Below are 17,011 nucleotides of genomic sequence, written 5' to 3'. Positions count from 1 at the left end.
TTCAGAGAAAATATGTCTTTCTTTCTTAGCGACATCTAGAGAGAACATTTATCACCAGAAGTTGGTGGAGTGTGGGAATCGGGAGCCCGATCGCCGGCGAATTCAAAGGATAATCGACAATATAAAACTGAAGTTAACATTCAGAAATAAAAAATAATCAGATAGCATTTTATATAAATCACCAACTCTTCGAGTAAAGACAACGTTCCTGTCGAGTAGAGATGGCCGTGTGGTAACTATTCACTAAACAGTTAAATGGAACGTATTGAAATTTATTATTTATTCATTGGAATTGGCGTTCATATCGTTTTTAAAATCTAAGTCTATTTTCAGTTTCATTTTTTTTTTTATTTTTGATATGGATATGGTGCAGTATGAATTTCCAACTATTCCAGAAATTCCAACTTAATTGGCATGATTCATTTTAGAAATTATCCTGATAAAGGGACAATTTTACTATTCATATTTGGGATTGGGTTACTTTTCGAGTGGGACATCACTTTACTATCGCGCAAGAATTGAATTTAGTAGTTAAAATAATGAGAACACCACAGCTTTTAGAGTGTTGTTGGTGATTTGGTTGATGAACGAATTCACCAGTGACAGGGAAGTTACCTGTCCCACCGGCTAGGTGGGGTTTAAGAATGAATTCTACCTGACAGAGATAGCAGAATTATCGGAAAAGGCTGGAAAATATTTAAGAAGTTTTCCTATGCTATCGTCAATATCTGTAGGAGAGATAGGTAAGTTTTCTCTTGTGGTTTGAGAGAAGGGATCATCTAGCATTAAGTCAGAGGTAGAAATGATGTTTTTGGCAACGGCACTACTTAATTCCATAATGCGGATCATGTATAGACCTTGAGTTAATTTAAACGGCTTGGTATTGAGGTTATATCTATATTGACATAAAAGGTATTGCTGGGACTAAAGGGGCATTTGTATTGGCAATACCTGAGAATTGACTGACCATAATTCTAAATATTGCAATAATTTTATCGAGGCGGAATGATATTAGATAAAATTTCCAAAATCAGAACGCAATCTTACATACTTTATACAAAACCGCCTTTCCCAAAAAGGAATCACACAAAAAACTATGCATATTGGAACAAGCTTCCAATCATCCCCCTATTTTTCCTATGGAAACGTCAACTTCTTCTGCTGCTCGGAATTATTCAGAATATTCCGCTATTTTTTTCTTCTTAGGGATAAGACCAACCTCATTATTCTTTTCTTCTTCAATTCTGGTGATTCCATTATTTATGTTCCGTGGCGTCTATGCGGTGCAAATTCTTAGTTGACTAAGACATTGAAGAGTGGTTTCACTTGCTCGAACTGTTCCTTCTCTAGATCTTCTCCATTATGGCATTGGTGTAAAAAATTTATTTTTGTTTTTTTCTTCTATTTTCATCAACTTTTGGTTAGGTTAGGTTTTTCTTTTCTCTTGTCAAGTTCCTCCGTTAGATGATGGGTACTTGCATCTCCTTCTGACAGTTTCCTCCTAATTTTTCCTCTTTTAATCCAACTCTCAGTATATCTGCTGGATCCTGATGTACCAAGTGGCGATCATTGCTTGTCTCAAGCTGGTGTTTTTTGGAATTGGAGTCTTCAGTTCCAGCTTCAAAAATCTTCCGATGGGTCTTACTTGTCGTCATATTTCCTCATTGCTCCACTAGGTAGTCAATATAGTTCTTCAAAGTAAGTCCTTGGTCCAGGATGGCTCACAAGTATTTGGCCTTGGCTGGTATATGCCTCTTCTTTTCGAAGAATACAGCTTGGATCTTTCTTACTAATCTACCTTGTACACCAGTAGTCGATTCAGTACATGGTTTTCCGAAGTCTGTGTGTTAACATCGCCTATTGATTGGCTCTTGGTTACGATGACAGTGTATTCTGCGAGGAAGGTCATCAAGGTGTTGTACATTCTAAGGATGATGATCTAGTTGCACAACAACTTCTTCAGAGTTCCAGTTTCTCTTACCTTTAATATCAGATCTGCGAGCCAGACGCGATGGAAGGATTTGCTAACATCCGAGAAAATGGCTTCCACCCTTGACACATTTGACAATCTTATTAAGGACTTGGTCTTTAGACCTTCGTTCCTTCCTACATCCGAACTACTATTCTGGCAGAATTACGATGACCTGAAATGTGATAAGAAAAAATTATTGAGCTTTCGGAAACTTTGATAATAAGCTTTTTCTTTCAATTTGTGGGAAATATAAAATATTATAAATTGAAAAGTTGTGCGCGAAAAAAAAATAATTGATACCTTATTAGCAAATTAAAAAAATTTTTCTATAATTAGGGTAATATCGTGATGATATAATTTTCCTGTTGTAAAGATGCTCGATTCATTTTCTGTATCACTAGTCTGTAAGGAAATGAGAGATCCAAATGATTTTTTGGTTGGTACAATTACCACAAAAATCAATATTCTACTCACTGTTTGCTTCTTGTTTATCATCGACTATTCACTCCATGGGAACAAAGGGAGATTTTTCGTACAAATTAACTACAAAAGCTTGATGTCATTAATGTATAGCATTTTCTGACAACCTCTTCGCAAATTGGTTGATTTCTTTGTCGTATGAATCTCCGGATTTTCTCAGCAAAATATTTTGCGCTGGTTTATCAGCGTTTTTTACAATTTCGTCGGAAATTTCCAAATCTCGCCACATTTTAGTTTTTTGTTTCGTAGTAGATAAAAATGAAAAATTATTAGTACCTAAATCAAATTAAATTAGAGGTAACAATATTATGAAATTGAGCTAGAGGTTCTATGTACGCAGCAGTGGTAGTAATTAATATCCTGGGGAAATTTTAGGAATCCATTGGCCAGAAGTTTTGTACGACTGTCACCTTCATAGCATGATCCCCTGGATAAAAAAATAATTATTCTATGTCTTAGGCTATATTATTTACAGTAATACACAATCTGGTTTATGTCTTAACCATCATCTTTTACTCTAAATAAATAGGTTCATTTAGAGAGGTAAGAAAAAATCATGTTTTCGCTTCTATCAATTCATGTATCAATCGACTTTTATAAATAAGAACTGATACCTTATCGTTTTTATCAAATTAAAGCCCGAATAGTGTGGCGGTAACTTTATCTTACAAATTCCACAAACTCAACAAATTTGATCCAATTAAAAGCGAAAGAAATGCAAATACCGAATACCTCGAAAGCGGTAAGGCATCAGTATCGGAGTCCATCGGTTACCAAGTTTATATCAATAAACACAAAACGCCGCTTCTCCAACGTTATCGCAGATGGCAGCACATTACTTGTTGTTCTGCGGAGAGCCAGAGGTGAGTAAACGACGTAAACTTGTTTTGCCGACAGTGACAGAGCGAAAATGACCAGTATCAAAAGAGATAAAACAAATATTTAAATAGAGGCGGAGGAAAGTAATGAATCAATAACAGTTATTTTATTATTGATTGATTATTATATACTACTGAGCGCAGCATCGGATAAAGAAGTAGTGAGGCTTGAGGCTTAAATCGACCCGAAGCCCACTTTAGAAATCAAACGAAATATCTCCAAATAATGTTTGGAAAAAATTCAAATTTTACTATGTATTCAATATTGCTTTTAGAATAAATGATAAAATTAGTATTTTGCGGGGCCTTTGCGTGGCCTCTACCTTCTCGGGGTCTGGGGCTTTAGCCCCTCCTAGACCCTTCCTAAATCCAACGGTGACTGAGAGTAATATATAAATTGAAATTATAGTATTAATAAAGATGTTACACTCTCGAATAATTAAAGATAGAAAGTGATAAGCTTGATATTGTCACAAGAAAATTTCAAAATTTTATGAAAATAAAATAATAATAATAATGATAAAACAATATTAATATCTTCCCAATTTAGATATTCGAGGTTACATAAATTCAAATGAAGCTGAAAATCACTAAAATTATTCAAAATACAATTGATAATAAAATTTGAATATTCCCCATCATTTCTATGTTTTAAAAAAATTTTATTCAAGGTCAAAGGTGAAAAAAATGAGTTTTTCGCAATTTTCAGCGATACGGTGAGTTATATAAATACCTCAGACCAAAATTGTAGATCATAAAATTATCTACAAGAAACGTATCAGTACTTTTTTCCTACAATCCACTGTTTCTGAGATATAATTATTCAAAAAGTTGTGAAAGTTATCGTATTTAATATATATTTTCAGCAGTAAACTTTTCTTACAACATTGAAATGAACTGAGACTTGTTGTGAGTATTTGTAAGAAATTTCTGTTGACTGGTTGGAACTGTCATAAGTTATCCTTATATATCCTTATATTATTTTGTCGAAATAGGTATAAAATAACCAAATCACTGTTGAAATTATTTGTCATTAACTTAATAGATCACAAATATATCCGTTTTCAATTAAATGTAAGTCTGCGAAAAAAAAAGTTGGCGCTTGATGGAATACTTATCGCATTTCTCATTCGGATAAATACCTCGTTGATAATTATTACACGTTAACATTCCAGGAATTCGAAAACAGTCTGAACATTTATCAAATTTTATAACATTATATAACAGAATGTAGTTTCTTTGGTCTTTATTGTACTCTGTGGTGACTGTGTTATGTAAACAATGTGACAGGTACTTTATTTGATAAACTGGCCAAAACTATAATCCAGGTGTTCACTATTAGAACTGTATTCATCTAAAATACTGTAAATAAATCAGTAGTAATTTCAATATTATTTAAACTGTTATTTTATGATGGTGCTGAGGACGTACAGCATTATAGTTCTTCTAATATCAATCGCAGATTATAAAAACTGGTTCAAAACCCTTGCCTAAAATTTTGTTTGATGTACCATAGGCGTAAATACCGCATTTTATGAATTTATTATTTTTATAAATACTTTTAAAAATATTTATATCTTTCGTTAAAAGGCAATCGATTGGACGCCGTTATTTAGACAGACACACTTAATTGTTGTTCTACTTGGAACTTAGAAAAAAATCATTATTATACCTTGTTAACTTGCTATAAATGAATATTAAATTATAAAACGTAAATAGACGAGTAAAATGTACCTGTCTGTAAGGGAGTTGTAATTGTATTTTGGATAATTTGCTACCTTTAGCTGTATTAGTTCTAATGTCGCAACCGAGTTCTTATGTAAACCATAAATTGTCCTACATATAAAATCTTTAGTAGCTTTGTCAACTGATTTCAGTTTTTCTTCACATGTTTTTCGGTTCTGTGAATGATCCACAGTTAATTCAGTAATTCTTATTATTTATACTATCAGATTGCTGAATATTTTCCTCTTCTAAACATTAACTGAATTAGATTAATCTCATCTTACTAAGCCACTGCTTATCTCAGACTGTCTAGAAGGAATATACCAAAGAAATTGTGTGAATACGCCTTCCGACATCTTCGATCAATAGAAATGCATTTATGTTTTACTATTCCATGTTTTCAAAGGTAAACAGTGGAGATGATGAGTCCACGTGGACTATATTTGTTCAATAGTAACCATTTGAATTACATCTTATTATTCCAATGTATATAGTACTTACTTACTACTTATATTGATGCAATTATTTTAAATAGATTGAATTTATTCGATTTTGCATCCTCAGAATTTGTAATACAAACGATTCCAAATTGTCCATTTTAGTAATTTGTATTTTCTCGTTATATGAGTATATGTATATAGGATATATAGAATACCGTTACAAACAGAATACAACGACTAAATAATATTGAAAAAAAACCTAAAAGTAATTAAGCAAGACCAAGACCAATGCAAAAAATTTCCTTGCCTTTGCAGTACCCCACCTCATAAGCGATTCAGCTATACAATGTTGTTTAGCAAATTTTTGTATATTAATTGTTGATATCTGTTACAGAAACCTCCCCTATGACTGCACGTAACTTCCCTCCCTCCTTTTGGAATAGTCAGCACTTCGTCGGTGCATCAAGTACGTCTCATCACGCTGCAGATCTCTATTCAGACCATTACCATCCAGGGGATGCCTGGTACCAATACAGCCAACACCATAGGGCGGTTCATGATTACCATCATCACAATATGGCAGCCCAATATGGAGGGCTGTTGCTTCCTGGTTCAAGACTGCATATGGGCTCTCACGCACCTTGCAAAGCAATGGACTGGCAGCATCCATCTATTGAATCACCATATTCTTCGTATCCGACTATGTCAGGTGAGATATTGTTGATATTATTAATTCCAAGCTGGAATAACACAGGTTTTATTTTTATTGGTGAAAAATATTATTTTAATCTATTTTCATTTGTTACTATACTATACTATGCAGTTGTAGTAAAATAGACCACGAAAAAGAGTTCACTCTTAGATTCCAAGAAAATTCTTCAATCCGAGGGATTTTGTTGTAAAAGGTACATATTTTTACTATGAAAATATAAATGTCATTTTCCAACTTATTCCTCTAATTCACGTCCTAGAAAAGTGATAATTAAAATATTACCTTATAACTACTGTAATATAAAGTCATTTCCACCGTTCTTGAACTACGAGGCACATTGAAAAATATAATCAATTTTATGTAAGTATATCCGAGATGGCTGCTGACCTTAACTGGATTCCTAGATGCTGGAGTTGTATTTTGTTATGGTGCATCGATTAAATCCTTTGTTGAATTCCCAAACTGGAAGCTTTAGAACTGCGAAAAAAAAATAGGGGGAAACTGGAATACAGATGGAAATTACTGAAAAAAGATCGAGTAGGTAGAATAGATTTGAATAAAAATATTCTAACATATGAAAAAAGTGAATTTATATATATATATATATATATATATATATATATATATATATATATATATATATATATATATTCATTATAACCAAACAAAAATATGTTCTGTTCCCCAAATAAAAAGGAAGGTCGAGTTTATACGAAAAATATTATACAAAATTTGCTAAAACAGAAGGAAATTGTTGATAACTGAAATTTCGTGTGCACTTAGATATAAAGAGTAAAGATATTTAAAAAATTTATAAATATAAAGGATGATATCACCACAATTTTTTCTAAATTTAATTATATTTGTTGTAGAAATAGACAGATAGAGGACGATTTAGAATACATATCGAGGTTTTATTGAGTTTCTCGAATAGAGTGGAAGGTCGATAAAAAATTAATTTCTTCGAAAAACTTGAATGTTAAAACTAAAATAGACGTGACTACTGAGCCGTGAACAAAGGAATATTCGAAATATTTGAAAAAAAAACGTAATACGCCGAATGGCATATTACAATAACAAATCTAATTATCAGCTTGGATGTGCTCAACCTGCTAATAGATATATTTTGAATCGTTTAGGAAACTATACAAATTATAGTATATAATATATATTATCTTCGTCACTTGTATTATAATATGATATGATCCAGATTAATCTGATAACTCTGATTTAAAGTCCACTCTGTTAAACATTTCTTCCAATCCTTTTGTATAAACAGAATCAACTAATTTTCCTTGTTTTTGTATTGAAAATGCGAAAATATCATCCACATACTTGTACCATTTTCTGGGAAAATACTGAAACTCTTGACTGATTTGTTTTTCAAAATGAGTCATAAACAGTTCAGTCATAAACGTCGATAGGCAGTTAGTTACCCATTGCTTTTTTTTATCTTGCTTGTATATTTCGTTGTTGTACTTAAATATTTTTGTTAATTGTAAATATTCTTCAACTACATCAGCTCCAAAATTATTAGATCTCAAAGTACTCGAAGGTCTGCGGGATCGGCACACTGGGAAATAATGAATTTACATCTAAGGAAATTAAAATTTCCCGATCTTCAATTTCTGTAGTCTTCACTTTCTTGATAAACTCATCGAATTTTTCACTGAAAACCTCTCAAGTTTGATGAGTAGGTTTTCAAACAAACAAGTAACTCGTATGTTACAAGAACTGGTCTTTAGTCATGGCTTTCTATTAATGACCGGTAGCTGCTAGAATTGGAGGCATGCGAAACCAACGACAAGTGAAATTATACAAGGTGTCCTTTGCTAAAATATGTAAACATGTTCCTCAAAGTTTGTGTCCATTTACAGAAAATTCCATAAAAACAATGCATAGTGGATTGGCTAATAACATTTACATAAATTACAATAATATCGCTTCATTGAGATGTTTTGATAATGGAAGCATAAATTCCACCAGTAGCAGATTAATATCAAAAGCCATGTATGAAACACCATTAGAATTAATTAGATTTATCAACAGTTGTAACTACATAATTTTTCTCCCATTTCTAATTACACGGCTCTATTATTTTGTGATAACTGTATTTATTGGAATTTTGATAATGTTAAATTTAAAATTTCTCATTGGTCCGGTAATTGTCGGAAATTACAACCGATCATTGACAAATCATGATACCAAATCATTAACTTTGATTCAGATACGATCGCTCTGTGAGCAAATTGATCTTATATTCATAAAGCGAATGAATAGTTTATTGTAGATGGATTACAGTAAAAATTTCGAGATTGTAGTTTTTTGGGCATACCAAAAAACATTTAACGTAAACCATTATTTTCTAACGAGAAATCAATTTATGTATGTATTCAAATTTCAATTTTGATGTTTAGGGTAGCACAGAAGATACTGCTTTTTATCAGAACCCGATGATTTGATATCGTAAATTGAATCCATACCATATTTCCAAAAACTTTTATTTAGGTCACATCTTTTGATGGCTTTGGCAAATTTTGAAAATACATATTCCTATTGTATATTGCTTAGTACCTACCCAATTAAAATGTAATTTAAAGGATCTAGAAACTCTAGGATTTAGTTTTTGAATCTTCCTACTTTACAAAGTGGATCAGGTACTAAATTCCAGGTAATACTCTTAATGAATTCGTCACGAGTTGTCTTATATACTCGGACTACCTTTTCGTTTACCAGTCTGCTTTCTAGAATTCATTTAAGTCTGGAATTAGTTTAAAAATTTAAATTTCAAACTTTTAACTATTAATTTCACTTTAATTGAAGAAAAATATCCTGTTTATCATTCAATTTTGATGAAGAACTTGAAACAAAAATAAATTTAAAATATATTCGGTAAAACTAATGTTTTTGAAATTTATAAACTTGTAATATGATTTCTTTCAATAAATTCCTTATGCAGGAAGAGGAAGAGCAGGGATTTATCAAATGTAAATGAAAATTCTACTAATTCAATATAAAACCTCGCAGAATATTCGTTAGTAAACTGTCTTTGAAATTCACTTTACGTTAAAATATATTATTCATCATTCTATATTATAGATTTTGCTGTTATTTTTCGTGTTTCATAATAACGAATGTGTTATATAGACTGAACCATTAAGTACGAGTAAGGTCACGCGATGGTAATTACACCCCAATGCCATTTCCTCCTGATATACTATATCAAAGACTACATCTTGTACAACCCTATTCAAACAGTCACGTCAATGTATATATAAACCAAACAATCTTCCAATGTCGTCAATAATAGGAAAAATTTTTTCAAATTAATTTTTGCAGAGACTAACTAACAGGGGGGCGGTATGGGTGGCCCGCCCGGGCTTCCGATCTTGGGAGGCCTCAAATGCCTAATGTAAAAAACCAACAAAAAAGTTCAGGAGTCTTTTTATGAGAATAGATGACGAGACGAAGAAATCGCTCAGACTACCATAAAATTCTATAAAATATTGTCTGCGCAAACTCTTTGATTGGATTTTTATGAATACAATATTTTTAAGACCCAGATAACTATTTGATAAATCAATAGATTAAATGAATAAAAATATTTTATTTTACTATTGTCCAAGATTTTATCATCAAATAAAGATCCATAACTCTATGATTTAATTAAATATATATATCCACATAGATCTATTGGAATTGGAGTTTTTTTTGAAATTGTGATTTTTATTAGACACAAATAATTATTTAATAATCAAATTTTAAATTCTATATAAAAGACGAACATTTTTTTTCCAACTTCCTAATTTTGTATTGCGTTTAATGCTAAACAAACATTGACCTACTGTCCAATTATGGAGCCATTAAATGACGTTCAAAACGATTTTTTATAGGTACTACAGAATAGAAGATATTAACAATCAAAAATTTAAATATTCTTTAAAGGAATATTTACCCTCACAACAACAACCTATCGCACAAAATTTCAGTTTTATGAAAATTCTCGTCAATCTCCTGTGACATAATTGAAAAATCTCAAAAAGGAACAAGCAATATTTGCTGAAAAAATCATTAATAATATCCTCTTTGTAGCACACCTGGATAATTTATCCACAGCTTCATCATGGATGATTTTGTAAAGATCGAAGAATGTTTTGCGGTGATCTTCTTCGAGGCAAAAACTTTTCGAGTGACCAATAAAATGAAGACATTCATCAGTAAAACTCTCTTCGTCTGGTAAATCATCTAGGAATTTGAAACTTAGTTTCTTGGCATTTTCAGCAATGGTTCTTTCATCAACTGTTTTTCATTTCGACAATCTGTCAACAGTAGCTAGAAACGTGTTTACTTTGAAGCCGTCCGGTGGGATCTGTTCTCATGCCTCATTTGTTTTGTAACTTTCTTATTTTTTTCCTTTTTGAACTATCCTCATAATGATATATTTTTAATTTTTCGATTGCTTTCTCTTCAAAAGCATCAAACTGTGTTTCGTAAAGAGCGAGCGCGAATACAGGATGGGTCATGGGGGTCATAATCCCCCCTAAACCCTGATTAATTAACTTGGTTTTTTGTTTTTTATAAAAGGACGTAGATAGGAATATGTAAAAGTACGAATTATTTACACTGTGGATAAAGGGAGCCAATACCCCCAAATATTTAGAATATCAAAACAATACCTAATAAAACAAAAATAAAATTCTCAGGAAATTCAAGACTACGGAGTAAAAGAATCTGACATAAATTACTTGATATGATTCAAATCAAACTAATCGAAAAATAAATCGGGAGTCGGTCTAGGGCTCTATGGGTAAACAACTTAGGAGTTGGTTTAGTCTAAAGAATCAAATGTCTGTAAGAGAACTATTAAACTTAATAATCGACTCACTCGAAGAGTCGGTCGGATTTTGGGATAGACAAGAAAGTTGAACTAGTGAGGGAAGACAAGAAGAGTCGCAGTTCTTTTGGGTTCGAAAGAGCGCTCTTTTAGATGAACGATTCAAAAGAATCGATTTTCGATTTACTTGCCCACCTCTGGTCCCTCTACGGGACTCAATCACACCTCGGGATTCAAGGTCTTAATCTGGAGTAGTTATATTTTGTGGGTAAAAGGCTTAAAATGCCATGTCTTTGGAGGAGGACTCGCCCTAATACTAATGACACCCCCTTTGTCGAGACCTTAGATCCGCCCTTGATAAAGGGAGCCGTAAATATGTAAGATTAATTTCCTTGGATTGAAGTGTCTTGATTGAAATGTTTAATAAATCTAGCAATTGACAGATAAAAAAAACTTTTTCTTATTTTTCAATTTTGCCGCGCCTAAAATTTGCGGCTCTGGACCGTGCCCGTCCTGTTCCCCTATAAATACGACACTGATACTGACTGGTACAGGATAGGAGAAGATGGAAGAATTAGGTAATAGGGAAGTAAATACATTTCCGATACCCTAGAGAGGGCTTTTTTGTCATAAAACCTCGGCCCCGAAGAAAAAAATATTTCTACGTCGGGGTCATCCCGAATATAACCATAACAAATATCTTTCTCTTCTTCAACAACAAATAAACCCAACAACACTGTGAATTAACGAAAAATAGACAAATTTGAATGTCCTTCGAAATCTACAGTTTGTGATTCATCCTTTCAGATCCTAAGATGCTTCTATATGTTATTAAATTAAGAATTTTTCAAATTTGAGTATATTGTCGAGTATAACGAAATAGTTTGATTGCATTATTTCCCGCCCATCTGAGTCAGATAGCTATTTCGTAATTTAAAAAAGGATTAAAACACCTTACATTCTTTTTAAAATTCTAACACCCCGTATCAGTCGCATGGCTATACAAAAAGGCACTTATATATTACGCACTCGCTCGAAATCCCAATTCGACGCTGCCATGTTGAGAACGGCAATTAACAGTGCCAGTGGAATGTTTGTACTGCCGTAGAGGGGAAATACGTTAGTACGCGGGGTCGGGTAGAAATAACGAGAGCGGGGGCTATCCGCTAACAATTGTGGGCTGGTCCTTTAACCACTCGCCATTGGTCAACAAAAGGACAAACGAGTTATCGATCCTGCCAACGCTGGGCCAGCGCTTCGCACACAAAGGATAATTGCTGGGATGGGTTTTCTTTCTCTCGAGATGATGGTTTTCTAGGAAATTAAGTCGTGGAATGTATGTGATGAAGTGATCTGGGTCTAGAGAGTTTTGCTATTTGGTATTGATTAGTTTCTGGGAAATGTTCATCTTTTTTAAAAAAATTTATAATGTATAATATATTTTGAGAAAAAATGTTGAGTTATTTTGTGATAATATTAATGTCTATTATATATAACCCCATGTTTTGGGGATTTAACCATCTTAACGAATTAAAATAAAAAATGGATTGTTATAGTCCATGGGCGAAGTAATAAAATAGAAACATTAAGAACAGTTGGCGCAAAACATTTTATATTAGTCTATGGACCAATTAATGATATTTGAAGAAACCCTTATAAAATAATATAAAATCTTCAACTGTCATCAATATTTGATTGATCGAACATTCGGTTAGGGGAATGAAAAATTATATATGAAATATGAAGTCCCCAAAGAAATGAAAAACGATGGATTAATTCTCCCAAAAAAAAATTATTTTCGTAAACTATTGAATTATTCTGAAAAACATTTTATCTGTTGAAAATCAGTTTCCAAAAGAGAAAAATGATATCATAGAAAGTGATCTGAATATCTGCATTAAATTACCTAGAAGAAATCAAAGAATTTATTGACATTAGACTTGGATTAACACTCTCCATTCAGTAAACAAACATTGGAACTATCAGATCAGCCAACTCAAAAGGACTAGACTGAAAGGAAAGATTGCTCCACTAAAAATGGATGGTTCATTATCCTAGAAATAGCTTACGAAGACGGATTTGTTGCTGATGTGTTCGCGATTACCATCACGGAAATGTTAATGTCATCAAACGGACTTCACAAACAGATCTATTAATTTTTGATAAATATTACACCTACTCTAGGGTCTAGGGAAGTGGAATCAAGGAATACTCTTGAATATAAGAATGGACTCCTTTTCATGTTCTACTCTGATGTTTCGTCAAATTTCTATAATATGCAGATAAATAGTTTTACCAATGAAATTCATTACCTTTTTAAGAATATTTCGAAATTGATCGTGTAAAAAATAATTAAAAACTGTCATACTGTATTACATTTTTCTTTGTTTCAGGTCTAGAAGCTCAAGTACAAGATTCCTCAAAGGATCTCTACTGGTTTTAAACCAAGAAAGACTATGTATAGTTTCCGTTTTTTATCAAAAGAAGAAAAGTGAGAAGTGATTTTTAAGTGTAATATAGTAGAGTACAAACTGATTTATTTAAATGTTAAGTTGCCTACATGAAGAAAAAGGACTTCACTAAATAAAACAAATGTGCGTCCACAGAAAAAAATGTTTTACCCGAAATGGATTGGTATTAACGAGTTAATTGAAGTAGGTAATGCATTTGGAATTTTTCAGGGTACATGAGGACTGAAATAATTGCCCACATATGTAATTTCAGAGTTAAAATAATGATTTTGCCTATTAAAATTTCATCACTCAATAAAATCAAATAATTAAAATTCCTAAGATACTTTTTTACAGAAAAATTCTAATGAAATTATGAAAAACTGTGCAATAATATAAAGAAATATTTTTTTTTGTGTATGATCCTCAGCTGTGTTGTATTGAAAATATGTAAATATCAAATGATGTCACATGTTACATGCGAAATAAAATTTAAAATTTATAACTTTGTTTTACTTTAGTTTCAAATTAGAAGATGTGGTCTAGTTCCTTTATAAAAAATTCCTAGTTCCCAATTAACATTAAAAAACGTGGTACAATAGTTATTTTGACATAAAGGGTACTACTAACTAGAATTTCTGGAACCGTTAGTGATATTCATACTAAGAACACTGTCTGACGCGCGTTTTTATAACCAACTTATCATCTTCAGAGACTTACCTTCAGTCACTGAAGACGATAACTTGGTGGTATATCCAATATCAATTGAAGATTATAAAAATCCTTGTGGACAATTTTGTTTGATCTACCATAGGCGTAGATACCTCTTTTTATAAATTTGTTATTTTTATAAATACTTTAAGAAATATTTATATCTTTGGGAATAAATATTCGTTAAAAGGCAATGGAATTATTATCAATTGGGCGGCATAATACGATATTTAGACAGATGCCTGCACTTAATTGTAGTCCTGCTTAGAATTTAGAAAAAAACCATTATTATACCTCGTTAACTTGCTTCAACTGAATATTAAATTATAAAACATAAATAGACCAGTAAAATGTACCTGCCTGTAAGGAAGCTTGGTTTAAACAGGGTACCAGACATGAACTGAGTCCATTATGTACCCCAATCGTCTATTAGAACTTTGCTAGTATTTTATTTGACGCAAATAATCTTGTCGCCATCGAACTATCCTTTACAATTCGGTTATTGCCATCTGTTTATTTAATTTTTTGTGTCCAAAACTACGTGCTGACAAAACTTGACGTAATATTTCTGAACTGTTGTAATTGTATTTTGGATAATTTGCTACCTTTTGCTGTATTACTTCTAATGTCGCTGCCCTGTTCTCTTAGATAAACTATAATTTGTCCTACGTATAAAATCTTGAATAGCTTTGTGAGGTAATTTCGATTTTCCTTTACATGTTCTTGGCTCTTATTATGATTGCATTATCAGATTACTGAATTTTTAAAAATCCGAATATATCTAAAATAACTTGCCTTGTTTGTATATCTAAATCTTACAAACATTTCATACCTGTCTTTATTCTCACTACACAGTGTAATTTCATTGTCTTCATTCTCGATCGGTCATCATTTTTAATGGAAAATTTACCTCTTTTGAAGCTTGCACTCCAATTTTTCACGATCGCATACGAAAGACATTGATCACCAAGGGCATTGAGCATATCTTCGTAAATGTGCTTACCTCTTAACCCTTTTAAATACAGGTACTTGATGATGGCTCGATACTCCAATTTTGCGATTATCACAATTTCGGTGGACATCTTTTTCTTTTAATTTATTGCGTAACTCTGATTTACTTTTTTTATGTCAAACTTTACACTGAAACTTCTAATAAGTTATTGTTCGTTGCTATGGTAACGCAATATTTTGTTTATGCATGGAACTGGTCTAGGCTAACTAGATATCAATACATCCTCGTACTGAGAAGCTGTCAGGATTTACACACAGTCCTGCAAGTAGATGAGAGCAGTGACTTCCAGGCTTATGAGTTGTGAGAGGAGTTACAAAATATAATCCCAGATTTACCCAGACGTGAATCATCTGCTCTAATATATCATAGAGAACGATTTCAAAGAAATTCATCCAGATATTAACATTGTCATTAGAATTTTGTTAACAATACTTTCCACTGAAAGGAGCTTTTCAAAATTAAAACTAATCAAAAATTATCATTCAAGAAATATTGGGGGTCAAGAAAAACTTTCAGTTTTTGTAGTTTTATTTATTGAAGCAGATATAGCATCTAAAATAAATTATGAACCAATCATTAAGGAGTAAAATCAATAGTAGAAAATTTCTGTTTCTTTAATCATTTTCTTTTTGTTCCAAAGAAGTAAGAGTAAAAATGAGGTTTTTTTCTTAATGAATGAAAAACAATTCAATTTCAAGTTAATATTTTTCTTACATTCCACGCAATGAGCGGAAGGGTGTACGAGCCACATTTTTGCCAGGTAGGTAATATAAAATTGTACTATCCTAAAATTTTGGTTTGAGGTATTATTATCAACTAATTTCAAACTTAACTCAAACTCAAATTAAAATTCAACCATCTCCGATGATGTGTAACAGTTGTTAAAATTGATAAATTGTTTAAATCGTTTTCTTGATAAATATTAAAAATCACACCAAAGGTTTAGTTGTAATAAAATCCCGGGGCTTGTTGTAACGTGTTACAACACACCTCAAGTTATAAGTTATTTTTTCCTCTCTTCTAGAAAGAGGGTGTATAAAAGAAAGTAAGAGCAACAACAAGCCAAGAAAATGCATCGTTCGGAAAGCTAGTCAGACTTTCGGATTATGTCACATCTCTCTTTATAGATACATAAAGAAAAAGAAGAATAATGAAAGTTTAAGAGTTGGTTAGGTTAAGCTTAGACAAGTACGAGAGCCGTTTTTTTTTCAACCTCCGATCCCTTCGTGTAGACACTACGCGGGTAAAAGAAAGCGAGCATGCGCTGTTAACGACTGTGAAGCTCACGCACTACACACTCTGCTATTGTTGACATTTAAGCGTCAGTCGGCGTTGTGCTACAACTGCGTAAACATGTCCACTATTATTGATGCTCCCGCTAAATGTGAATTTCAGATGACCTGGTTCAACGAGTTGACAGAATGGTTAAAGAAAACAGCAGATTCACCATTACTCCTTTTTCTACGGAATTTCCAGAAGATTTAAGGTCTGTTTTGTAGTCTAATGTTACTGAACGGTAGGCTACATTGACGAGGAAGAGGGTATTGAAAAGCTTGTCCACAGATGTCTCAATTTCTTCGTTGATTATGTCGAGAAGTAACCGTAATATTTTGTTAATATTTTGTTTATATGAACTTGTCATTTATTTATATTTTATCAGAGGTTGAAAAAAAAATGGCCCTCGTAAATATTGATATATTCGTATTTAAATAACCCCGGATGACGATCGAAGATACGGAGGTAAATGCTTACACGTTGATATTGTAATAGCTAATAGCAATTAATTTATCAGGTACT

General features: G+C 32.3%; 1 protein-coding gene across 1 annotated transcript in view; it reads left to right on the top strand.

Annotated features, from left to right (window-relative positions):
* Positions 1–13,993, top strand: part of LOC130446337 (protein vestigial) — a 79,532-nt gene extending 65,539 nt beyond the window's left edge. Inside the window, exons 4-5 of the mRNA XM_056782531.1 lie at positions 5,890–6,204; positions 13,435–13,993. Coding sequence (XP_056638509.1) covers positions 5,890–6,204; positions 13,435–13,484 — 365 coding nt within the window. The 3' untranslated portion in view covers positions 13,485–13,993. The remainder of the gene's footprint in view (positions 1–5,889; positions 6,205–13,434) is intronic.
* Positions 13,994–17,011: the final 3,018 nt, after the last annotated feature.

This window comes from Diorhabda sublineata, chromosome 7, assembly GCF_026230105.1.
Source record: "Diorhabda sublineata isolate icDioSubl1.1 chromosome 7, icDioSubl1.1, whole genome shotgun sequence".
In the NCBI taxonomy this organism is placed as follows: Eukaryota; Metazoa; Arthropoda; class Insecta; order Coleoptera; family Chrysomelidae; genus Diorhabda; species Diorhabda sublineata.
Note: the sequence above shows the minus strand (reverse complement) of the source record. Positions and strands in the feature narration are given on the sequence as shown.